At 49.8% G+C, this 26297-nt stretch overlaps 1 protein-coding gene across 1 annotated transcript in view; it reads right to left on the bottom strand.

Moving 5' to 3' along the window:
• Nucleotides 1-259: 259 nt before the first annotated feature.
• The window catches only part of LOC103177107 (cohesin subunit SA-2), a 43485-nt gene continuing 17447 nt past the window's right edge, over nt 260-26297 (bottom strand). The window contains exons 7-33 of the mRNA XM_042334442.1: nt 26115-26186; nt 25500-25704; nt 25187-25338; nt 24577-24650; nt 22597-22720; nt 20395-20493; nt 19028-19107; nt 18800-18907; nt 17762-17876; nt 16692-16809; nt 15766-15869; nt 14582-14674; nt 13677-13766; nt 12579-12782; nt 11938-12008; nt 11388-11475; nt 10822-10902; nt 8763-8855; nt 7850-8009; nt 5549-5673; nt 4961-5062; nt 4277-4425; nt 3688-3816; nt 2873-3060; nt 2243-2381; nt 1557-1678; nt 260-525 (exon numbers count right to left, since the gene is read on the bottom strand). Of these exons, the coding sequence (XP_042190376.1) occupies nt 1567-1678; nt 2243-2381; nt 2873-3060; nt 3688-3816; nt 4277-4425; nt 4961-5062; nt 5549-5673; nt 7850-8009; nt 8763-8855; nt 10822-10902; nt 11388-11475; nt 11938-12008; nt 12579-12782; nt 13677-13766; nt 14582-14674; nt 15766-15869; nt 16692-16809; nt 17762-17876; nt 18800-18907; nt 19028-19107; nt 20395-20493; nt 22597-22720; nt 24577-24650; nt 25187-25338; nt 25500-25704; nt 26115-26186 (3075 nt within the window). The 3' untranslated portion in view covers nt 260-525; nt 1557-1566. The remainder of the gene's footprint in view (nt 526-1556; nt 1679-2242; nt 2382-2872; nt 3061-3687; nt 3817-4276; nt 4426-4960; nt 5063-5548; nt 5674-7849; nt 8010-8762; nt 8856-10821; nt 10903-11387; nt 11476-11937; nt 12009-12578; nt 12783-13676; nt 13767-14581; nt 14675-15765; nt 15870-16691; nt 16810-17761; nt 17877-18799; nt 18908-19027; nt 19108-20394; nt 20494-22596; nt 22721-24576; nt 24651-25186; nt 25339-25499; nt 25705-26114; nt 26187-26297) is intronic.

Here is a 26297-nt window from a genome sequence, read left to right as displayed (position 1 = left end):
TAATGAGAAAGCACTTAAATAATCTCCCCCCCCGCCTCATTAGTCTGACGAGCCAGGGTTTAAGAGTAGATGTATTTGTGTGTGTGTGTGAGAGAGACGCTTAAAAAACGAAACCTTTTATTTTCCAAGCGGCAGCCAATGAACGATGGTCAAGAGCTCAATGTGGTCGGTCAAAACGTGTACATACAGTCAACTCACTTTTGCAGGATAGTCCGTGAAGCACTTTCAGACGTCTCGAAGACGTGAGAAGGTGCTGTATCGAATGCAAAGGGTTATTAATATTATCATTATTATTATTTATGCAGATTCTGCGCGAACGACTGTGACCAATGCCTCCCTTCTCTCTTTACATTGCAGCCATCACAACCGATCGCGATCTGTTCCATTGAAGTCCTTTCCCCCCCCTCTCCCCCACCACCGAGAGGGTATCTGGCCCTGGCAGTGCTGGCATTTTCACAACACGCCCCCACCCCCCCCGCCCTCCAAAGTCCTGAGGTAAATTTGCTTGACGCCATCTCCTTGGCCCTGCGGAAATAATAATAATAATCATAATAATAATAATAATAATAATAATAACAATCCTTGAATTTGATTTCGCACCTTATCACGTCGTTCAGACGCCTCAATGCACTTCACAGGATACAAGGTAAAGTTGATTGACTTTATATTTTGTGGGTGAAACACAGCAGCCAATTGCGCACAGCAGCGTCCCCACAAACAGCCGTGGATTGAGTGACCAAATTATTATTGTTTTTCGGAGGGATTATTACCCCCAGAAAAGCGATCCGCCAATCGACTAACAACCGGGTTCCTACTTATTGCTACGTAAACAGAGGCGTGCGGAGTAAGGAAACTTGACTAAGGTTTCCCCCCGCCCGGGAATCGAACCCGGGTCCTCTCGCTTGTGAGGCGAGTGCTCCAACCACTGGACCCCATCACAGCAGAAGCTCAGTGGTGAAAGCGACACCTCAGCACATTGAAACCTCTCAAAGCTTCGCTCAGCAACGTGGTCGGCAGTGTACTTGGAAGTCCACGGTTGGCCAGCAGAATAAATGCTTCTTGATTGAGTATTTATTGATTTAGGGCAAAAAAATCTAACTATTTTGTTATTTCGCTGATTATTGTGTTGGCCAAACACACACTCGCCCTCACCGTGCTTAGCTAATCCTGGAGACTATTAGGCGCAGGTTGACAAGAGCCAAGGCTTGGGGGAGCCCAGAGTTTGCGTTGGGGTAAGTGCTGGAGCTAAAACCACATAGTTTGCCATTAATATTGCTGTCTGGGCAGCTTTCCCGCTGCTTGTCCTGCTTGGACCACCCTCCCCGTTAGGGCGTTGGCTGCAGGGGTAAAAGGATCCGAGTGGGAGAATTCCCTGACACACTATTAATATATACATTTATATATATAATCATAATAATAATAATAATCCTGGCATTTTATTTATAGCACTATTTTTATATAAAGATTTTTTTTATACAAGGATAAATTGTTATGATGATTATTATTGTGATACAAATGCAAGTTACGGACATGAAATGCGTCTCTGCGCTACTCACCAGCTTCTCATCAATAGCCGTCGATGTCCACAATTTCATTCACATCTTCGCAGTCACCCTCGGTCGGCTTTGCTCCGTCCTCTCCTGTTGGTCCATTTCCCATTCGTGTGGTCTCAATCTCTCTAACGGGGGGGCGGGGGGGGGGGGGCAATGTGATCTAGATTAATATATCACCTCCGTGTGTGTGCGTGTGTGTGCGTGTGCGTGTGTTTGAGCAAGCGAGCGAGTGGGAATGAGTGAGAGAGAGCGCCCGCAGCCTTAAAATCAGAGACTGAGCGGTTGGAACTGCGGTCGGGAGGCATTTCCTCGGACACGGGGGCTGCGAGGATGTGGAACTCTCTGCCCCAGAGAGCTGCGGAGGTGGAATCGATCGGGAGGTTTAAAAGCGCGACGGACAGAACGACACAACCCGGTGTAAAGGATGTTGATGAAGATATTAATAAAGATATTAATAAAGAGGTATAAAGGGCAGGTGGCAACGGGGCAGCCAATGGAATTCAAAAAGCAGCTGAAATCTAAAAAGGTGAGGGAACAGGCTCGATGGGCTGAATGGCCTCCTCTTGTTCCTGTTGTTTTTATTTGATCCGAAGAAGATTTTTCCAGGAATACTTTTCGGGGAGTGGGGGGAGAAAGGTGGTGGGGGGGTGTGGGAGGAAGGAAGGGGTGACTCGACTGGGAGTGAGTACCTGTTGTGGGGCAGGATTGAATCCCCGGGGAGCGTTGCCGTCTCTGTGTGAGATTCCCAGCGGCTGCTCAGACACTCTCTGGCGGCCGATGTCCCCATGCTCGGCCCCTCCTCACTCGGCCCCCAACCCCCAGCGCCGTCTGCAAAGTAACCAAGAAAAACACACGTGAAGAGTGCGGAAACCTGTCTCACACACACACACACACACACACACCGGACCCCGGACAAGAGACAGCAACTTCTCCTGCCCTTGTGTCCTGGCCAACAATAACCAGAATAGTCCTTGCCTTTGGATACAGCGTCTTATTACGTCTTCGAGACGTCTCAAAGCGCTTCACGGAAAGTGTAGTGACTGTGTATTTTGTGGGCGAAACGCGGCAGCCAATCGCGCACAGCTGCGTCCCACAAACAGTCGTGGATTGAGTGACCGCATTTTTTTTTTTAAAAAAGGGATTATTATCCCTGGGAAAGTGATCCGCCAATAACCCATCACCTCCTCTCTCTCGCTCTTTTTCTCCCTCCCCCTCTCTGACCACCCCTCCTCTCTCTCTCTCTCTCTCTCTCTCTCTATCTCTAACCATCCCTCCCTCCATCTCTCTCTCTCTGGATCACTTACCCGCTGGTACCTTACCTCTCACAGCGTTGGGCCTGACTGTCTGACGCACGGGAGTGAGAGGGTTCTGATCGCTGCCGTCTGTTAATATGGAATCCTCCTCCCTGCTCTCCAACAGGGAACTTCTGTATAACATCACAGGCAGCCAGACGTCCCCCCCCTTCACTGCCATCGGGGCTGTGATGAACCTCTCCAGGTAGTTATATCTTTAACAAGACATACAAGATGGAATTTTTGCTTAAATAATAATAATAATCCTTGCAATCCACATAGCGCCTCGTCGCTTTGTTGAGACGTCTCAAAGGCGCTTCACAGGATATACTCTAAAGTGGGGTGACTGTGTGTTTCGGGGGCTATTGTATGATTGCCGGCCAGGACGCCGGGAGAACGTGGGGCTTGAACCCACAACCTTCCGAGGAGAGAGAGCTGCTGACCTGAGCCAGGCTGACACATAATTAATCAATGAAGGAGCTCTATTAGCCGCCCTCTTAAACAAATCACATTTACACCGCGCTTTTTACGTCGGGAGGACGTCCCAAGGCGCTGGACATCTAAGGATTTGGTCCCCAACAGGGAGTTGGGATCAGGAGGGGTGGAGGGCAGGGAGGGGAGGGGTGGGAGAGTGGCTGAAAGCGGGGTCGAAGAGGAGGGTCTTGAGACAAGCCTTGCAGGAGGCGAGGGAGGGAAGGGACTGTGGGATGGAGTTCCAATGGGTGGGGGCAAGAGATGCTGAAGGTCCGGCCGTCGATGGTCTCGCATAGTATCTTCTCAGCAGAAAATGGGAGCTAACGATCCAGTCTATCCCGACAGCAGCGACGTGTCAAGACACTTACACGGTTCTCTTGTCTGTCCTGATCAGTTTGGGGGAGAATTCGCACAGAATGTCCAGGAAGGCCACGTTAGGAGGAGGTTCGTGTGGCCCCTTCTCACCGGAGTCTTTGAAGGCAAATTCAATGCCGTTCCTGTCAACGCAGAAGGATCGCAGATCACACACACAGCAGAGAGTGATACCAATAGCAATAATAATCATAACGATAATAATAATAATCCTTGCATTTGATATAGCGTCTCATCACGTCTTCGAGTATACTGTAAAGTGTAGTAACTGTGCATTTTGTGGGCGGAACGCGGCAGCCAATTGCACACAGCGGCTGAAGTGACCAAATTATTTGTTCAGAAGGGATTATTATCCCCGGAAAAGCGGTCCATCAAAAACCGGGAAAAACAGAGGTGCGCGGGGTACGGAAACTTGCCCGGGGTTTCCCCCTGACCAGGGAATCGAACCCCAGGTCCTCTCGCTTGCGAGGCGAGAGCTCTAACCACTGAGCTCCAGGATCCACAATATCCACAGGAGGTTTTAGCTGAAAAAACGCACACGTAAGAATCGCGCTCAGACGTGAAAGGTGTCAAAGTTCACGGTACTTGTGTAACATGGCCATGGCGTCTCTGGTCTTCAGCTGATCGAGGCCGAATGTCAGCGAGAAGCGTCTGGCCAGGTCCTTGATGGCGACGAACCCGGGACACCGGCGGCCCGGGATGTGCCCGCGCTCTCGCACCACCTCAGCAAACAACTGCAACAACGAACACACGAGAAACGCCTGGATCAGTCTTTCTGCTGTGAAGAGGGGCTGAGAGGAGGGGGGGAAGGAGGGGAGAGGAGGGGAGAGGAGAGGGGAGGGAAGAGGATGTCCCTTTAGGCATTCTCGTCCATCCGTCCATTCCGAGCAGCAGCCAAACCCAAAACACCAAACAAAACAGACCGAGCAAATGGCAGTGTTTGCCCCGAGTGGGGTGGGGGCAGCAATGGGGCTGCCACCCAAAATAATAACAATAATAATCCTTGCATTTTACACAGCACCTGATCACGTCGTCGGGACGTCTCAAAGCGCTTCACGGGATAGGCCGTAAAGCGGAGTGACTGTGTATTTTGTGGGCGAAAGGACGCGGGGGGGGCCAACTGCGCACAGCGGCGTCCCCCGCAAACGGGTCGTGGATTTTCTCGCTGACGGGTTTGCTGCGCCTTGAGGTCTCAGCCCCAGGCCAGGCTCTCGCGTCTTCTCCCCAGAAATTGTGGGCGGGTGGCGGTCACAGCTCGCTCCCTCTCACCTGCTTCAGGCTGCGAATCAAGGTCCTTGCATAGCCCAGCTTGTCCGCCTGCCTGGTCCTTCCCAGCGTCTCCTTAATGATGTCTCCGTACTCCACGTAATACTACAATAACCATATTAATAATAACTACCAATGAGAAACCAAACACGCGAGGGCTCACTCTCTTGGGTCTCCACAGCCACAACCCTGGACAGGCTACATCGCAGAGCCAATTACAAGCAAATTATTTAGGAGATAAACACTGGGAGATAATAATAATAATAATAATAATAATAATAATAATAATAATAATCACGTCGTCGTCTCAAAGCGCTTCACAGGATATACTGTAAAGTGTAGTAACTGTGTATCTTTGCAGGCGAAACGCGGCAGCCAATTGCACACAGCAGCGTCCCCGCAAACAGTCGTGGATCGAAGTGACCAAATTATTATTAGTAGTATTATTTTCAAGGGAATCCGCTTCTCTCCTACCCCGTAAATATTGACGTGATAAACAAGGGTCGCTTAAGGGTTCCTTCCCCCCCACACTCAACCCCCGCCCCCTCCCCCCGCACCCCCCCACACCCACCCCCTCACCCCAGGCTGTACCTTGATGTAGTGTTTGAAGATGTGGGCAGCGATTTCCATATCCAGGATCCTGTACACCAGCAGCTTACAGAAGGCGGCCAGGAGATTCCTCCTTCTGTGCAGCGCCTCCACCTGACGCTCCCCATCTGAGGGGCCCGGGGGGGGGGAAGAGAAAAAGGGGTGCACAATGTCAGCGGCGTGGGTAAAGAGAGGGCGGCATCGTGTATGTCCGTCCGTCCGTCCTCACTAACTCCCGCCCCCACCTTCTCTCTCACGGCTCCCATTCACTCCCTCACTCGCATCCCACTCCCACTCCCCCCAAATCCCCTCCCACTCCCCCCAAACCCCCTCCCGCTCCCCCCAAACCCCCTCCCGCTCCCCCCAAACCCCATCCTTTTTTAAACACAACAACAACAACTTGCATTTATAGAGTGCCCCTCACTCCACTCGCCTGATAATAATCTCTCCAGAAAAAAAAATAATAATTTGGTCACATCAATCCACGACTGTTTGTGGGACATTGCTGTGCGCAATTGGCTGCCGCGTTTCGCCCACAAATATACGGTCAATTCACTTTACAGCATATTCTGTGAAGCGCTTTGAGACGTCTCGAAGACGTGAAAAGCGCTATACCAAATGCAAGGATTATTATTATTATTATGGTTGGGTAAGTGTTCTGGAGAGATGAGATCAGATGGGCTGAAGGACCTTCTTCATCCAAACCCAATCTTGTCAAGGCATCTTTTCTCCCCCCCAATAAAACCAATTCGCTCACAGCAATTTCATTCACAGTTGAAATGTGTATTTGCTGCTCAGCAGGATTTTTGCTGAAAGGGGCTTCTGTCCCCTAAGGTAACCTTTGCCACAGTGTGGGGGGGTGGGGGGGAAAGCAAACCTTTAGGCCATTTCGTTTCACCCGCAAAATATCCTGTGAAGCACTTTGAGACGTCTCCAAGACGTGATAAGGCGCTATATCAAATGCAAGGATTATTATTATTATGTGTACAAAAAATGGGTCTCCACAGTGAAGGCCAGAGATCACTGTGGAATGTGGCTGACACCTCATGGCCACCCGAGGACCTGCATCGCCCAATTGATCAGCAACAAATTACATTCATATGCAGTCGTGCCTTTCACAAGATCAGTCTGGATGAATAAGGCCCTTTGGCCCATTTCGTCTCATCCCTCCCCACCCCACCCCACCTCCCTCCCATCACAACATTGAGCTGTGTTTTTCAATGAGTCCCAGTGTCCTGCCCTCAACACCTTTCCTGGTAACCCTGTTCCAATCATTGATTGCCCTCTGCGTAAAGAAAAACTTCCTGGCGCCTGTCCTGAAATTGCCCTTCACACCTCTAAACCCCGTGTCCTCTTGTTCCATTGTCTTGATGTTAAAAGGGAATGATTTGGGTTTGCTCTTTCAATTTAAGATGTTACGCATTTCTATAAGATCCCCTTTGAGTCGTCTTCTCTCAAGACTGAAGAGCCTGAGCTTATCTAATAGTTGCTCATTTCCTCTGTACAGCCTGAGAGTGAGGTCTGAGGATCTAAACTCAACTGATATAACAATATAGCCCAGCATCCTGTTTGCCTTGTTTATTGCTGCCTGACACTGTTTTGACACAGTGAGTGACAAGTCAACTAACGTCCTTAGATCTCTTTCAGCTTCCCCCCTTGGCAAGTTCTACCCATGTATGGAGTGCTCGTGTTTCCTGTGTGTATGTATTCTTGGATCTTATATGTACATCGCAAATTGTTTGGCACAACTGGCTACTAGTCTGAGCTGGAGCGAGAGAGACAGAGAGATAGAGAGAGAGAGAGAGAGAGAGGAGCAGGGGCGGGGAAGATGGTTGAGAGCCCAATTGAAGAGATAGGTCTTGAGGTGTGTTTCTTTTACCAACAACAAGTTGTATTTATATAGCGCCCTTCATATAGGAAATGTCACAGGGGCTGGAAGCCAAGCAAGGGAGGAGGGGGCAAGGCAGAGGGACATCTGCTTGCTCAGGTGGACGTTGTAGATCCAATGGCCGGACTCGAAAAGAAAAGGGAGTTTCTCCCTCCTGGTCTCCTGGCCAACAATCCCCCAAATAAAATTGGTCATTCACTTCATGGGTATTTGCAAATTGGCTCTCGCCTACAAACACAAAGTCACTACACTTTGCAATATATCATGTGGAAGAACTTTGGGACGTCTAAAAGACACGAAAAGCGCTATATCAAATGCAAGGATTATTATTATTATAAAGGTGCATAATTATTATTATTATTATTATTACTATTATTAATATTAAGGTCGAAGCGGGTTTTGAAACCACTGCTGACCTGCGCTGTGGCTCTCCTCTTGCTGCTCTCCAAAGACGTGCTTCAGTACAAAGGCCAGGAGCTCAGACTGTAGAGACGCCTCTGGCAGGTACGGCAACTGCTCACTGCCCACAACCTCATGGCTGAAAACCATCAACAAGTCGCACAGCACCACAAAAGCCTGGAACCGAGGACACCAAACAACAACAACAACATTACATTTGTAAAGCGCTTTTCGCATCGGGAGGACGTCCCAAGGCGCTGAACAGTCAGGGCTCAGGACCCGAGCGTGGGGGTGGGGGTGGGGGGTACAGGGTTGGGATGAGGGAGGGCAGAGGGGGTAGGAGGGCGGCTGAAGGCACGGTCAAAAAGGAGGGTCTTGAGTTGTGCCTTGAAGGAGGCAAGAGAGGGAGCGAGGGGAAGGGACTGTGGGATGGAGTTCCAAAGAGTGGGGGCAGAGAGGCTGAAAGCCTGACCGCCGATGGTAAGGCGGGTCGGGCGGGAGACCTGGAGCAGGCCAGAGCCTGCTCGGCGGAGGGAGCGGACAGCCTGACAGGGGGTCAGCAGATCAGAGATGTAGGAGGGGGCAACGCCGTGGAGGGCCTTGGAAGTGAGGAGCCGGGAGAGGGTGGGGGTGATGGGGTCACGGAGACTGGTGTGGGAGAGGACACGAGCTCCAGAGTTCTGGATGATGTGCATCTTGTGGAGGGAAGAGTTGGGGAGGCCGACAAGGGGGGAGTGTCCGTAGTATGTGTGTCAGGAGAAAGATGATTCATATGACTTATGCAAAGAAAGGAGTAAGGACATTGCCTAAGGTTATGCCACTTTTAAGGCTCTATGTGGCATGTAAGGACTATTATAGTTATTATTATTGCATGGTGAGTTTGGCCGAGCTGTGGCTACCGGAAGTCCTTGTGTGGCTACCAGTACTGACCTGCTCCTGAACCACAATGCTGGTGTTGCTCAGATACTCCCTACAGACCTGACAGAAATCCGTCACCTGTTGCTGCAGTGACACCTGGAGGCTCTAGGAAATCAAGGAGATATTTATGTTAATGTGGCACGTGGTCCCTCACAGCGGTAGACAACCAAACCCCCGACATTTACTGTGTCAAACCCCTGGACATCCGATCAAGCTACAACCAACCCACCGTCTCAACCGCATGGGACTGAACACCAGTAACGGACAGTCAGGTGAAAGGGACTACAGTGTAGTGTGTCACTCTGGCTCAGATGGTAGCACTCTTGCCTCTGAAGGTTCCACCCTCCATGTCAGGACTTTGATCTCATGATCTCGGCGGACACCGCAGTGTGGTGCTGGGTTGGTCCTGCATTGACGGAAGTGCCATCGCACCAGTCCTTCCCAGGAACCATTGGCTCCCAATTACTGAATGGATCGACTTCAAGATCCTCTCACTTGTTTACAAATCACTTCATTCCCTCGCACCCCCCTACCTCTCCGACCTGCTTACCCCCCACTGGATCACCCGCTGCCTCCGCTCGGCTGGCTCCGGCCTCCTATTTGTCCCCCGTGCCCTCCGCTCCACCATTGGTGGCCGTGCCTTCTGTCACGTTGCCCCAGAACTTTGGAACTGTCTCTCTCAATCCCTCCGCCTTCCTCCCTCCCACCCACCTTCAAGTCCCGCCTAAAGACCTTCCATTTTGATCGTGCTTACGGTCGCCTCCCCCCCCTCCCTCTCACCCCTGGCTTGGGGGTCGGACCCCGCCACTGTCAAGCGCTCTGGGATGCTACCCCGCGTGAAGGGCGCTATATAAATGCACGTTGTTGTTGTTGCCATCCTTTAGATCTTAAGGTTGCATCCTGTTCAGTTGGATGTTAAAGATACCGTGACATTATTCATTAAGGGAAGGGAGTTTCCATCAGTGTCCCGGCCAACATTAAACATTAAACATCAATACTTTAGGACATATCATGACAGTAGAATAAGAGGAGACAGGTTTAGAGGTGTAAAGGGACAATTTCAGGACAGACACCAGGAAGTGCTTCTTTACGGGGAGGGTAATCAATGACTGGAACAGGTTGCCAGGGAAGGTGATTGAGACCCGGACATTTATAATATATAAAATAATATAATAAGGATCCTTGCATTTGGTACAGCGCCTTATCATGTCTTCGAGACGTCTCGAAACACAATTCACAGACTATACTGTAAGGCACATCGACTGTGGGCGAAACTCGGCTCATTTGGACTCATTTAAAGAGCCGTTTGGTGCTGTGACGGGGGGAGCGGTAGTGCGGGTGATCTGAAGGGATGAGCTCGGATGGGCCGAAGGGCCTTCTTCCTCCAGACCCGATCATGTGGTGTTTGTATGTACATGTGATTACACGCTTCGCTGCCATAAAATACCACTGAGTGGCAAATAGCGCCCTCTGGTGGTACACAGATGCTGTGCAACCCTACAGCTATATTTACACAGCGCCTCCACACACACACACACATGTGCGCACACACACGTGTGCGTACACATACATACGCACGAGCACAAACACATACACACGCGCACACGCGCACACACATACAGGCACGCAGACACAGGATAGCGTCTCAGAGCGCTGCACATTGGTGGGGTTGGACACAACAAAATACACAAGTCAATTCACTTTGCAGTGTATCCTGTGACGCACTTAGAGACGTCTCGACGATGTGATAAAGACGCTGCGGAGAAATGCAAGGCTTATTATTATAAGAAGGAAGAAAGGGGAGGTTATCATAGGCGCAGTGGAAGAGGTAGATCTTATGGTGGGCTGGATGCGGAGGGGTCGAGGCAGGGAGTTCCAGAAGTTAGGGGCGTAATGGTCGAAGGGATTCTATTATGGTCCTTCAAGGATATGAATTAAGGTCCTTCCCTTGCACAGCCCTCCCGTTCCCGCACGTCCATCCTTTCATCTGAGCCTCCCAAGTGACAGGGAAGCTGTTGTCGGTGATTCCCGCTGAGCTGGGTTTAGCAATGAGGCGAGAGCCGGCACATACCTTGCAGGGAATATCTTCCAATACTTTAGTTAACTGCCACAGGAGGGGATAATAGGAGCACCTCATCGCCTGCACAATGACCTGTCCAACACAAAACACGTCTGTAAGGTTTACTTGCCCAATAATAATAATAGCAGCAATCTTGTATTTGATACAGCGCCTTACCAAGTCTCCGAGACGTCTCAAAAGCGCTTCGCAAGATACACTGTAAAGTGTAGTGACTGTATATTCTGTGGGCGAAACGCGGCAGCCAATTGTGCTGGCTACCTGACTTCCGACACAAAACAAATCACCCTCTTACCAGGCCACCAGGACCGTTTGTGTGTGTGTGTCACTGCGATACAACATAATATAAATTTACACCTACAGAGCGGCCTTCACATTGGGAGGTCGGCAACAACAACTTGTGTCTACATAGCGCCCTTCGCACAGGGTGTCTCGGAGCACTGAGCCAGGGAGGGAGGGAGGGAGCGAGAGAGGGAGCGAGGGAGGGAGGGAGGAGGTGACCGTAAACACGGTCAAAGAGGAAGGTCGTGATGTAATAGCGCTATTCCCTGCGGATTCACCTGTTCAGGCACGTCTCGGTTCTCTGCACCGGCCTTCAGCAGGTCACACGTGCCGTTGAATAGATTCCATTTTGTTAAGTCATGAGCGCTGGAAAAGAAAGAACAGCAACGGTATTCGCTGTTAGGAAAGGAGCTTTCTGAGAACTCGTAATAATAATAGTACTCGCATTACATACAGCGCCTTATCATGTCTTCGAGACGTCTCAAAGCGCTTCACGGAATATACTGTAGAGCGGGGTGACTGTATATATTTTGCTGGCAAAACACGGCAGCCAATCCCACAAACAGTCGTGGATTGAGTGAGCAAATTATTATTATTATATGTAGATTTTTAAGGGACTATTGCCCCTGGAAAGCAATCTCCCAATCGACTAACAACCAGGTTCTTACTTACTGCTACAGAAACAAAGGTTTGCGGAGTAAGGAAACTTGCCTAAGGTTTCGCTCTGCCCAGGAATCGAACCCAGGTCCTCTCGCGTGTGAGGCGAGTGCTCTAACCGCTACCCTGCAAGACAGCGCCGCATTATAACACTTCAAATCACGCACTTACTTGTGGAAAACTGCCAGTCGCTTCAATGTGGACGACATCTGGTAAGAATGCTCATCATCAAAGTTGTCTCCCTGTTACAGAGCAAGAGTCAGACAGCAGGAACCCAATAACTTGCCCTTTGGGTTTAGAAATGTCTTAAAGTAAGAGATATGAATTGCCTGAATTTCTTAATTTTTGGGGGATGGTCAACCAGGTCTCTGACACAATGCACAACAATAATAATAACAATAATAATAAAACTAATCCTTGCATTTGACATAACGCCTTTTCGCGTCTTCGAGATATCTCAAAGCGCTTCACGGAATATACTGTAAAGTGAATTGACTGAATATTTTGTGGTCGAAACGCGGCAGCCAATTGCCCACAGTAGCGTCCCACAAACAGTCGTGGATTGAGTGACAAATTATTATTATTTTTTGTGTTCCTGAGCGATTATTATTAGGGGAGTATTGTAAGGAAACTTGCCCAAGGTTTCGCCCTTGTTACACCTTGGCACCTCGGACAACGCAACACCCCCCCAGTACTACATACGGTGTCAGTGGGGCTTGAACCCACAACCTTCTGACTCAGAGATGAGAAGGCTACCACTGCGCTAAGGTGACATACAAACCGTTACCCAGGAAAGTGATCCAACGACTCACCTCCTGGAGAAAGTCCGCCAGCAGTTTGTTAAACTTGTCTGCCAGCTGGTCAATGAGTTGGGTCTTGGCGACGTCAACGCGGTTGTGGCTGGCCATCTCCTGGTTACTGAGGACCAGGTAGGTCTTGGAGCACATCTCCAGCACGTCAGGGTCTGTGTGCCCCTCCACAATCTCCTTCATCTGCTTCAGCAGCGTGTCCAGATGCTAAGGCAACCAACACCAACAAACAGTACGTTCAGAGGCTTTCCGCAAGTCACAGGGAAACAGTTGAGGACCCAAATATAACAACTTGCATTTCTATAGCGCCCTTCGCGTGGGGCAGCATCTCGGAAGCGTGTAAATACAGTCAGAGCCTCATTGGGAGAGGTTGTGAGGGATCAGCCAGATGTCTGACATGAACAGAAACCCATCCTCCTCGAGTATCCAAACCAGACTGAAAGTTCCACATACGTATCCCACCAACACATGGAAATTTCCCTGTGTTTTGAATGGTAATGCAGACTCTCTCTCCCTCTCTCTCTCTCTCTCTCTGGAGGGAGGGACGCACCCTGCTTACTTACCCACTCGGGCTTTGACTTGCAAGCGGGCGTTTAATAAAATAACAACCCGCCTTATACAGCCTGTTCCGCCCCCACCCCCGCCATTACTGGACATTTTCTTCAAGTTCACCATCGGCGCTCCCACACTTTTTTTTTAAAAAAAGATGACTTCCGGGTCGCCTGGTCGCTGCTGACATCGCTTCCTGCACACTGCTCACCCGCCAGAGGTGACCTCAGCCAGGACCTGATGACCTGGAAGTCGGCCATTTTTTTTCTTAAAAAAGGGCTGGAATCCAAAATGGTCGTTGGGTCACCACAACCCAATGGTCGCTGTGGGGGCTTGAACCCACCACCTTGGGGCCCAGAGATGAGAGCGCTACTGACTGAGCCAGGCTGACACCCTCGGTAATCCCAGGCTGCTTTTCCAGGCCTCCTGTCCATGTGCAGTCGGGATGGATTTCCCCGGTTCCCCTTCCCTCCACCGCCCACCATTTTCCAAAGGCCAAGTGTAAATCTTTCCCACTCGCTGAGCGATGACCCCACACATTCACTCCCTCACCTTCTCGAGACTGGCCGTGCTGTAAATCTCCAGGTCAAAGTATTGAGGCACCTGAAGGAGATGAATCACCATTCCTCCCTCCGCAGAGTACTGTGCAATCAACAACAACAACAACAACAACAGCTTGTTTATACAGCGGCCTTCAGGTAGGATAGCGTCTCAATGCGCTTCACAATGTTGGGGTCAGGAGAGGTGGAGAGAGGAAGTGGGAGGTGATCACAGAAGCAGTTGAAGAGGTTGGTTTCAAGGTGAGAAATGTAAAACTAATAAATAATCCTTGCAGTTAATAACAGGGCCTTTCATACCCGGAGGACGTATCAAAGCGCTTCACACATTTACTGGTGTGTAGTGACTGTGTGTTTTTACAGGCGAATGCGGCAACCAGTTTGCGCAAAGCAACGTCCCCTTTCTTTTCAAATAGCGCCATAGGATCTTTGACACCCACCCGGATAGGCAGACGGGACATTGGTTTATCATCTCATTCAAAGGTCAGCAACTCCAACAAAGCAGCAACCACCACCCCCACCCCACCCCCCACCCCCAGCATTGCACTGCAGCGTCAGCCTAAACTATATAGCTTCAAAGTAGTGATGTACAGTAGATAAAAACAGATAGGGAGAGAGGGGCTGGTGAGGCGGAGAGGGGGTGTGGGAGTCCCAGAGATTAGGGGCATAAAATCAGAAGGATTAAGTGAGGGTGATCAGGAGAGAGTGGGATGGGAGAAGATCAGAGAGATAAGGAGGTGCTGGGACATGAAGGGTTTTGAAGGCGATTGACACATAGGGGATGGAGTTATGGCCACTCGGGACTGATCCTCGAGAGGGCAAAAGAGTCTGAAATCAGAAGATAAGTGCAAGGAGGTTTTAAGAGCTGGATACTGAGACACCTTTACGAGCTGCACGTACCTTTGCTAAGAGCTGGGGAAGAGCCACGATGAAGTGTTGGGTCAGCTTGGCACGGTCCTCCAGCTGAGTTTTCCTTTCCTTGGCGGTTAGGACCTACGACGGCACCAGAAGATTTATCCGAGTCCAACAATTCCCAGTTATTCCCAGAAACCACATGTCCTCATGTTCGAACAGGGCTAACACTGACACCTGAGGTTACTCATGACCATTGTCTCTCCCTTGCTTTCCAGCGCTCCGAGACACTATCCCGCGTAGAGGGCACTGTCTATATAATACAAGTTCCTATTGTCGTTGTCTTAGAATTTAAGATGGTGCAAACAGATCAAGCCTTAATTTCGGACCCCAGTTCTTTACGCTAACAATAATAATAATCATCCTTGTTTTTGAATTAACGGCTTTCACACCAGGAGGATGTGTCAAAATGCTATGCAGAATTTTACTGTGAAGTGTAGTGACTGTGTAGTTCGTAGACTAACCCAGCGGCTAATTTGCGCATAGCATTGTCCAACAAACAGCCATGCGGTGGATGACCAATTTTATTTGTGGGATTGTCGGCCAGGATACCAAGAGAGAAACTCCCTTCTCGATTTGGAATAGTGTCATGGGATCTTTAATGTTCACCTGAACGGGAACAGACAGGACCTCAGTTTAACGTTTCATCCGAAGGACGGCAATGAAAATCATCCCCAGCGCTGCATTGGAGCGTCAGCTTAGACAATGTGATTCCGAGTCCCGACGTGGGAGCTTGAACCCACAACCTTTTGACTCAGATGTGAGAGTGCTCCCTCCGCTCAGCAGACACTGGGCCTGCTTCAGGTCTCCCGCACTTCCCGCCCCACACTCTGGGACTCTATCCCGCAATCCCTCCGCCTCGCCCCCTCTCTTGCCTCCTTCAAATCCCGTCTGAAGACCTTCCTCCTCGATCGTGCCTTCGGCCACCCTTCCAATAATAATAATAATCCTTGCATTTGATGTAGCGTCGTTGAGACGTCTCAAAGCGCTTCACAGGATGCACTGTCAAAGTGGAGTGGCTGTGTATTTTGTGGATGAAACGCAGCAGCCAATTGAGCACAGCGGTGGCCCACAAACAGTCTTGGATTGAGAGACCAGAAAATGATTTAAAATTCACTGAAGATTTTTTCTTAACACCGAAACGCTAGGAAATGAAGCTTCGCAAAACTAACCTTTTTCCCTGAACATCTGCCCACAGGAGGACGGCCTTCAGCCGCCTGACAAATAGTGCTCAACATTATCTCCAGCACTGCCTTCTCCTCACACTCTGTTAAAGCTGAGGTGAGGGGAGGGGGAGGGGGAGAGGAGGGGATAGAAGGGAAGGGGAAATAGGGAGGAAATAAGAGGAGAAATATCAACAACAACGTTACATTTGTATAATGCCTTTCACGTTAGGAGGGAAGGAGAGAGCTGTTTCTTCCCTAACGGGTAGGGTGGTCCTCAAGATACAAGTTTGGTTCAGATGAAGAAGGTCGTTTGGTCCACCAAATCTCATCCCTCCAGAACATCCATCCTCCCATCCTCCCATCATTGAATCCAGCTGAATGTTTATGAGTCCCAGTGTTCTGGTCTCAACCACCTTTCCAGTCCCTGATTACCCTCAGCGTAAAAGGTATTGAAGATCATCTCTTTCTGTCAACTTTCCCCTTCCCACTCGCCTCAGCTTTAACATCCACTGAACAGGCAGAGGGGACGTCGGTTTAACATCTCATCCGAAGATTTTCAAAGAATGTAATAATAATAATAATCCTTGCATTTGATATAGCGCCTGATCACGTCTTCGAGACGTCTCAAAGCTCTTCGCAGAATATACTGTTAAGTGAATTGACTGTATATTTTGTGGGCGAAACACGGCGGCCAATTGCGCACAGCAGCGTCCCACAAACAGCCGTGGATTGAGTGGCCAAATTATTATTATTGATTTTAAAGGAATTATTACCCTCATAAAAACAACCCACCAATCGACTAACAACCAGGTTCCTATTCACTGTTGGGTGAACAGACGCCTGTGGAGTAAGAAAACTTTCCTAATGTTTCGCCCTGCCCGGGAATCGAACCCGGGTCCTCTCGCTTGCGAGGCGAAGGCGCTAACCAATACCATCGTCCTGCAGGTCGGGGTCATCCAGTAACAGGCCCGTCATGGCTTCCCAGTCCTTCAGTGCGTGTGCAGAACACTCCCACAGGCTGTCCACCAGGTAAGCTGAATGTGCGTGCCACTAAACGGAAGCAACAACAACAGCAGCCAATTACATTTGTATCCCATCTTTCACGTCAGAAGGACCGAGAGCAAAGCATTCGAGCTGCTAAATAGTCTCCCACTACTAGAATTACTCACGGTCTCGCCCCACTTCACCTCTCATATCTCCTTCATCCCTACCGACCCCCCTGCCCCCTTGGCTCAGCGAGCACCCGCCTGCTCCATGTTCCCAATCCCACCATCCACAGGTGGGCTTTCAGCCATTCTGACCCTGCTCTCTGGATCTCCATTGCAGAGTCCCTCCCTCCCTCTCCTCGTTCAACACATACAACAATAACAACAAATTGTATTTACACAGTGCCTTTCACACCGAGAGGACGTCCCAAGGCGCTGGACAATGAGGGGTTTGCAGCTGAGCTGCGGGTTGGGATCAGAGAGGGGTGGAGGGCAAGGGGGGGTGGAGGAGGGAAAATGACCAAAGGCGTGGTTGAAAAGGAAGGTCTCAAGATGGGAATTGGTGGAGAAAAGGGAGGGGGCGAGGCAGAGGGGCTCTGGGATGGAGTACCGGAGGGTGGGGGCAGAAAGATTGAAGGTCCGACTGCCGATGGCGGGTCGGTCAGGGTGGGGGACATGCAGCAGGCCAGTGACTGCAGAGCGGAGGGAGTGGACAGGTTGGTAAGGTTTTAACAGGTCACAGAGGTAAGGAGGAGCCAGACCGTAGAGAGGACTTTAAAAGTGAGGACAAGGATCTTGAACTGGGGGATGGGGAGCCAGTGAAGCCGGCGAGGATGGAGGTGATGGCCTCACGAAGCTCAGTGAGGGAGAGGACACGAGCTGCAGAGGGATCTCAATAATAATCTGCAGCTGCACAAAAAAGAAGGGAAATCGAAAAGGCGACATATAGTCCGAGTGAAAAAGCTTCAGCGTCGCTAATGTGTTAGCGCGAGGACTTTCGTGGCTGTGGGACCTACCTCACTCTTCAGGAAGAACCGTACCAGAGTTGTGATGTGTTTACTGTTGTGGATAAATTTCCTTTTCCTTCTGTCGGTTTCTTCTTCCAGTTCCGATTCTGTGCTACAGAACAGCCTGAACAGAGCAGGAATCACACAGTGATTGGATTCTACAGCCCGCAAACCAACCCCTGAACTTGCCCACACCCAGATACCTGTCAGAGCTATAATAATTCCTTTTTTTGAAGGGATTATTATCCCCAGAAAAGCGATCTGCCAATCGACTAACAACCGGGTTCCTACTCACTGCTGGTAAACAGAGGCGTGTGGAGTAAGGAAATTTGCCCAACGTTTCAAGGATTTAAAAAGCAAGGATTATTATTTTAGTCCCACTCCCCCTGCCTTTAGGTGTCAGTCTGATAATAATAATAATAATAATCCTTGCATTTGATATAGTGCTTTTCACGTCGGGAGGACGTCCCAAAGCGCTTCACAGAACACACTGTAAAGTGAATTGACTGTATATTTGTGGGCGAACGCGACAGCCAATTGCACACAGCAATGTCCCACAAACAGTCGTAGATTGAAAATGACCAATTTATTATTGTTTTTGGTTTTGGAGGGATTATTATTAGGCTCTGTGTGGAGTAAGGAAACTTGCCCAAGGTTTCGCCCTCTGCCTGGAATTGAACTCAGATCTCTCACTTGCAAAGCGAGTGCTCTAACCACTGAGCTACAGGACGCTCTCCGCTCTCACTTCAGAGTCACACACAAGATCACAAGGTTATCGGCCAGGAAACCGGGAGAAACTCCTTTCACCTCTTCGAATCTGGGATCTTTAAACATGTGCCACGAGATCGTTAACATCCACCTGAACAGGCAGCTCTGTTTACAGTCACAACCCCCAGCGCTGGACTGGAGGGTCAGCCTGGAGTGCGAGGCTCAAAGACCCCGACGTGAGGCTCGAATGCACGACCTTCTGAGCCCGACACGAGAGTGTGCCCTTCTCCCCACCCGAGCCCGGCTGACCGGCGAACAGCGCAGAGACCTTTCACTTACTTGCGGTGGAGAAATTCACCGGCTGCCACAGCCACAGGCTTGTGAGCCGAGTAAACCAGGTGACACAGTCGCTGGCAATCCCCCGAGGTTAACACCTCCTCACAGTTCCTGTGGGAAACAGGAACATCATGAAGATCACACGGACACGGGGAAAGGAGGACATTTGCGCTATTTCTTATTCAACGCCAATTATTTCTTAATCGCCCCGAGAGGAGCTCATTGACTTACTGTAACATGAGAGTTAGCACTTTTATTGCTTGCACGGCCACTTCGCTCTCTGTGTCCAGTGTCATTGAGATGATTCTGTCCTGTTAGGAAGTAAAAGAGTACAAGTGTTTGGGATTAGCCTGGAAGGCGTTTTACCTTTGGTCAACCGGGTGTCTGACACACGCGGAAACCCATCACCGTGACCGGCCGGGTGTCTGACACACACACACGGAAACCCGTCACCGTGACCGGCCGGGTGTCTGACACACACACACGGAAACCCGTCACCGTGATCAGCCGGCCGGGTGTCTGACACACGCGGAAACCCGTCACCGTGACCAGCCGGGTGTCTGACACACACGGAAACCCGTCACCGTGACCAGCCGGGTGTCTGACACACACGGAAACCCGTCACCGTGACCAGCCGGGTGTCTGACACACACGGAAACCCGTCACCGTGACCAGCCGGGTGTCTGACACACACGGAAACCCGTCACCGTGACCAGCCGGGTGTCTGACACACACGGAAACCCGTCACCGTGACCGGCCGGGTGTTGTTACACGTGAGAACCCAGTCAGTAATAATATTCTTAACAGGCAGATGGGACTTGGAGCCATTTTTTTTGTGGGGGGTCTTTAAAGATTCAGTGACCTTATTCGAAAAGAGAAGGGAATTTCTCCCGCCCGGTGTCTGGGTCAGCAATCGCCCCTGACACCCCCCCACCCCACCACCGATAAAATTGGTCAACCACCTCATGGCTATTTGTATGACATACCTGTGACTGACACATTCACTTGCACAGTCACTACACTCAACAGTAATTAATGCGAAAAACGTTTCAAGGTTACAAGTGCCAAAGGATATTTTCAATAAGAATAATAATCCTTGCATTTGTTATAGCAGCTCATCACGTGTTCGAGACGTCTCAAAGCGCATCCGAGAATATACTGTAAAGTGAATTAAACATAGAATCATAGAAACAGGAGGAGGCCATTCAGCCCCTGGAGCCTGTTCCACCATTCTTTAAGATCGTGGCTGATCTGTAAATCAAGTCCAATTACCCACCGTTGTACCATGTCCCTTGCGACCCTGACCTAACAGAAATCTATCCACCTCCGTCTTGAAGATGTGAATGAATCCATCATGTATCGCCTTTTGGGGGAGAGAGCTCCAGACTTAATAACCGACCAATTTAATTGACTGTGTATTTTGGGGGCGAAACTTTTAAATACAATTTTAACCAGTGACTGGTATGAAGAAAGGTAAAAATGAGATCATTCGGTGGGGGGGGGGGGGGGGGGGGGAGAGGGCGAGAGGATCTGGAATGTAATGGCTTCGCATTCAATTGCTGGAAGTTAAAGTAGATATTGAAAAGAAAATCACTCACCTTGAAACGACTAGTGAAAAGTTCCATCTTTGAGCAAAACTCTTTGTCACAGTAGAGCCCCAGTAATCCAAGCAGACACTTCAATCTCACATCGCTTTGCTTCAGAAAATAAAGAAAACACGGTTAGAGGAAGGAAAGGAATGAGGAAGGGAGGGAGAGGCCATGGACGGAGCGAAGGGAGGGAGGGATAGAGAGAGAAAGAGAGAGAGAGAGAAAAAGAGAGACACAAGATCACAAGAGAGAGGGGATTGGATGAAGAAGTCCTTTTGGCTGATTTCATCCACCCACTGTTCTCATTTGATGTTTATTAAATGAGTCCAGTGTTCAGGCCTGGAGTCTATCCTAAAGTTGCCTCCACTATCCTGAACCACATCCTGTTGCCTTGATGTATAATAATAATAATAATTCTTGCGCCTTATCACACCTTCGAGACGTCTCAAAGCGCTTCACAGAATATACTGTAAAGTGAATCGATTGTATATTTTGTGGGCGAAAAGCGGCGGCCAATTGCGCACAGCAGCGTCCCCTTGATAAATAATAATATTCTTTACTTTTCAGACAGCGCCATATCAGGTCATCAAAATATCTCAATGCACTTCGCAGGATTCAGAGACTGGTTGGGCCAAATGGCCTGTTTCCCTGCTGTACTTTCTTTGTTAATCCGTTTCACCTATATATATATATATATATATATATATGTGTGTTGAATGTGTTCTCAGAATCTCTGAGAAGGGAATCAAGGGGAATAGGAGGGGCGGAGGCTTGTGTATAAACAATGTCATGCTGTTTGGCTCAATGGCCTGTTTCCGTGCTGTATGACTCTGTGTAACTATGTGTGTGCGGTAACTGTCTCGTGTGGTGTTCCTCAGGGCTCTGTCCTCGGTCCCCTCCTCTTCACCCTCTACACGCTCCCCTTTGGTGACGTCATCCGCAGACATGGGGTAAATTTCCACATGTATGCGGACGACACCCAACTCTATCTCTCTGCCTCCAGCCTGAACTCCAGGACTAATGAGGTCCTGACCGACTGCCTGTCCGACATCAAGTTCTGGACAACTTTCTCCAACTCAACGTCAGCAAGACCGAGGCCCTCCAGATTGGCTCACGCCAGCGCCTCCGCACCTCAGGCACTGGCAGCATCAGCCTCCACGGCTGCACACTCAACCTCACTAAGCCAGTCAGGAACCTGGGTATCTTGTTTGACCCTGAACTGTCCTCTCCCCCACATCCGCACCATGACCGGCACTGCTTACCACCACCTCCGCAACATTGCCAGACTCCGCCACTGCCTCACCCCTCAGGCTGCCGAAACCCTCACCAACGCATTCGTCACCTCAAGGCTCGACTACGGGAATTCCCTCCTCATCGGCCTTCCCAACTCTTCCCCTCACAAGCTGCAGATCATCCAAAACTCTGCAGCTCGTGTACTCTCACGCACCAGGCTCCGCGACCCCATCACTCCCACCCTCGCACAACTCCACTGGCTCCCCATCCCCCAGAGGATCGAATTCAACTGATGGACATCTAACTGTTCAGCGCTTTGGGACGTCCTCCCGACATGAAAGGTGCTCTGTAAATGTCATTTTGTTGTTGTTGTTGTTGTTGGAGGTACGTGAAAACACCGGTCACGTCTTCTTAAGAACCGTGAAAAAACGACTTAACATGGTTACCAAAACTCCGTGTTGTATTACATTTTAAAACAAAGGTCGTACGCCTGACTCTGTGAGAAATTTCAGGCGTCTGAGTTTCATTCTTTACCTCCCCTTCCCCCACCCCCCAAAGTAGACAGCCAGTGATCACTGGCGCAGTCCCAGATCCCACCACTATGTGGCTCAGGGCTTTGGGGTTGTTCCTCGCTGTGTAACCAGCCATTGGGTTTAAATGGTGTTTGATGTAAAGCCCTCCGGAGGTGTATTATTTACTGTGCGTATCCTTAACCTACCCAACTGCAGCCCAGTTGCACACGGGAATGTCCCACAAACAGCCATGGAGTGAGTGATCAATTTTATTTGAGGGGGGGGATTGTCAGCCGGGACACCTGGAGAGAGAATCTCCCTTCTCTTCCACAATGCAACACCCCCCACCCCCCCAGCACGGCATTGGAGCGTCAGTTTAGACTATCTGCGTTCAAGTCCTGGCGTTATTCTTACGACAGAGAGAAAGAGAAAGAGAGACGGGGATGAGCCATACGCGTCGACTGACCTTGTCGTGCAGAGTCCACCCAACGTATTTTAAGTAGCTGTCGTTCAGGAATCCACCGCTGCAACTTTTCATCCAAACGCCTATTTCTTCAATACAAATAGCTCGGATCTCGGGCAACGCATCACTTCGGGGAGAGGGAATGATATTTTCCGGTTAATGACTGCGCCACAGACCCGCAGGGCCGAAATTCCGCCCGGCGCGCTCTCGCCCGCGAGACTGTTTTGCCTTAAAGTTGACATGAACGGGGGGGAAAAAAACACAAATGTTGCATTGAAATCTCTCTCTACATATTGTATATTTACAGTGAGCCTCATTGCCACACGGTGGCTCCATCCATAACGTCTCTACATTGAGGCACGTCAGTCTGTTTCGCTTCTTCCTGCCAGTTCCCGCACGAAAGCAAAACGGCCGATTTCTATCAGGTCACCGCCGACGTTACTTTAGTGCGCGGGAAGTTAGAAAGGCTAATCCTCTGAGTCGAGGTGACATCTCCTCCCGTGCGCTGCTCGTGTGCAGGAAGCCATGTCGCTGGCGACCTGATAACCTGAGTGTACAGTGAGATCCGGGCAAGACAAAGCCAGACGGATGGCAGAGCTCAGGCACAAACAGTGGGGTCCGCAAGGCAGCTGCTTTATGACCGAACCCGTGCTACAAAGAAATGTGTTGCAACAGGGAGAGAAAATGAGAAAAAGGTAGGAAATGAATCCGACAACAACAGCAACTTGCAATGCAAAATGACATTGGTACGGCGCCGTTCACGTCGGGAGGACGTCCTAATACACATAGCACCCCTCGAGCAGGGTAGAATCCCAGAGCGCCTGATAATAAGCACTCTGTAACAGCTACGTACACACAGGCTCGGTTTTAATGTAACTTGTCCTCCGAGAATTGCGAAAAGGGACACCAAAAATGACTATTTATCTTGTTCCCTCGCTCTGCAACGTCGGCTATAAAATATTATCCTCCCGTGCAGCCCCCGTGATGAAAAACTTTCTGAGTGCAAAGGAAACTCGGCGGATTAAACCCCCCCATTATCTTTCTGTAACATCCTTCAAACAATTTGCCATCTGTGCTGCAGCCCATTATATTTCCCAGGAGACTGGAGCCAGCAGAGCTCTCGGGAATAGTCTCCAGGGACTCGATCAGACAGTGATTGAACAATCTCTCCCTGCGCTGTAGATGGAAACACTTTCCCCTATCGCTTGGCAAGGGAGGGGGAGAAGAGCTAACTGTATATGCGTGAAGGGCGCAATATAAATTAAAGTTGTTGTATTTATTGGTCCATTTCGGGCCAATTTGGGCGATTTCATCCCGTCGATTTTGGAGGGGGCAGGAATCCGGGGGTGTGGGGGGAGGTTGATAATAATAAATAATAATAATAATAATCCTTGCATTTCTTGTAGCGGCTTTTCATGTCTCAAAGCACTTCACAGAATATATTGTAAAGTGGATTGAGTGTGTATATTTTTGTGGGCGAAACACGGCAGCCAATTGCGCACAGCAGCGTCCCACAAACAGTCACGGATTGAGTGACCAAATTATTATTTGTTTAATTATCTTTGGGGATTTTTACCCCCAGAAAGCGATCCACCAACCGACTTAACAAGCGGGTTCCTACTTACTGCTGGTAAACAGAGGCGTGTGGAGTAAGGTTTCGCCCCCTGCCCGGGAACCGACCTCGGGTCCTCTCGCTTGCGAGGCGAGTGCTATAACCATTGAGCTACAGGACTCCACAGTGACCGTTGCTGGTGGCTTTCGACCCAACCATTGTGACGACCTTGAGAGGTGTTCACCCAGGCATTGGCAAAGACGCGGACGGGTGGGGTGGGAGTGGGGGGGTGGGGGGCGCGGAGAGAGGGGAGGAAGATTTCCAATAATATCAACACATCGTATTTTTCACCCCACTATAGAGAAAGCTTTTTTGAGCTTTGGGAGAGTGGTGAGAGGTGAGGTACGGAGGTAGAGCAGCCAATAACTTACCGATATCTATGTAGGAAGATTCCCTTGAAAATGGCATTTGTCAGATTTTCTATGTTGTCTCGTTTTTCTATGAGCTGGAAGAAATGGCACCAAAATCAGACCTTCTTGTTGCTTGGGGGGGAATTAAAATACCGGCAGTGAATGTGGCGAATTGTGAATCGTTGTTGTTTGGTCAGCCGGGTGTCAGACACAGGCGGAAACCCATCCCCGTTGCTTAAGAGTCTCCAAACCAAACTGAGAATTCCACACATCCCACCCACACATGGAAATCCCAGAGATAGGTTATTGGAATGGAATGCGCTCTCTCTCCCTGGAGGGACACATCCTGTTTACCTAATTCCAGAGAGTATTATCAGCGCAAACAGTCGTGGATTGACTGACCAAATTCTTACTTCTTTTTTAAGGGATTATTACCCCCGGAAAGCAACCCGCCAATCAACTAACAACCAGGTTCCTACTTATTGTTAGGTAAACGGAGGTGTGTGGGGTAAGGAAATTGCCTGAGATTTCGTCCCCACGAGAATCAGACCCAGCTCCTCTCGCTTGCGAGGCGAGCGTGCTAACCACTTCGCTACAGGACCCCACATTCTTATTATGTTTACTAGCCTACCTCCTCTTTCTTGTGTAAAAGTGCCTCCAGTCTCTGGTTGGTCCTGTTGCCCGTCACCTTGTTTCTCTCGGCCTCCCATTGCCGTCGAGTGTTGTCCAGCTGGACTCTAACATTCAGAGACACGTTGATCAAGGCTGTCATCAGCTTCATGGCTGCCAACGACAATGAGAAGAGCAGGAGGTTTGTCGTTGCGAGGGGCAATTTCAGGGCAGATACCAGAGGGTAATGCAAGGATTATTATTATTATTATATAAATGCAAGTTGTTATTGTTCCTGTAGCCCCGGAATTCCCGCATGTCTGTAAAATTCCCACCTGCGAGCGTACTGGTGTGTCGGAAAGCACGGACCTGGGAGTCCGAGAGACCGGTCAGCAGGGAGACCACCGTGTCCATCAGGTACTCGTCATAGACAAGGCTGTACTCACATCGACGGATAAACACCCAGAGGAACTCACAGAAATTACACCTGAACTTCTTCCAGTAGGGCCCTGGCATTGTCAGCGGGTAATTCCCGCTGTCCTGAAACACACAAAACAACACAGACTTTGTGCTTCAGATTTAAGAACCCGCTTGCTATTCCTGCTCCTGTGGGAAGTCTGCAGCCTATATTTATCCCTTCAATCACAGGAACATAGAGGAAGAGGTGGAAAGAGCCCATTCAGCCAACTGGACTCAAACTAACCCCTGGGCTATAGAACCTGGAGAGATGCCATTCGTACCCTTGCACAGTCCAAGCTCTCGACTGAGCTCTGTGGCGTATTTGGAGTCTTGCCCCACAGTCTCCTGTCAGTGTAGCAGCACATGGTAAGGGGTATCTATGCTCGACCCTGTGTCAGAATGTAGAGTATTGGCAACCACAGACCAGGGCTGTTGTAAAGCGTATGCGTGTGCGTGCGTTTGTTGGGAAAGGATGGTGACAGAGCTGTTACCAGTTCCAGAGGCCAGGTAACAGTCAGGATCCAGGGGTAGACCATGAACTTCTTGTATTGTAAACCCGCATCCTGTAAAAGAGCAACAGTTGACATTTGTTCAGTGTTATTCATCTCGGAGGAACACCTCAAAACACTTCACGCAGCTATCTGGGCAGGTTCGCTACACCAAATGCAAGGATT

This window comes from Callorhinchus milii, unplaced genomic scaffold, assembly GCF_018977255.1.
Source record: "Callorhinchus milii isolate IMCB2004 unplaced genomic scaffold, IMCB_Cmil_1.0 Scaffold4, whole genome shotgun sequence".
NCBI lineage: Eukaryota > Metazoa > Chordata > Chondrichthyes > Chimaeriformes > Callorhinchidae > Callorhinchus > Callorhinchus milii.
Note: the sequence above shows the minus strand (reverse complement) of the source record. Positions and strands in the feature narration are given on the sequence as shown.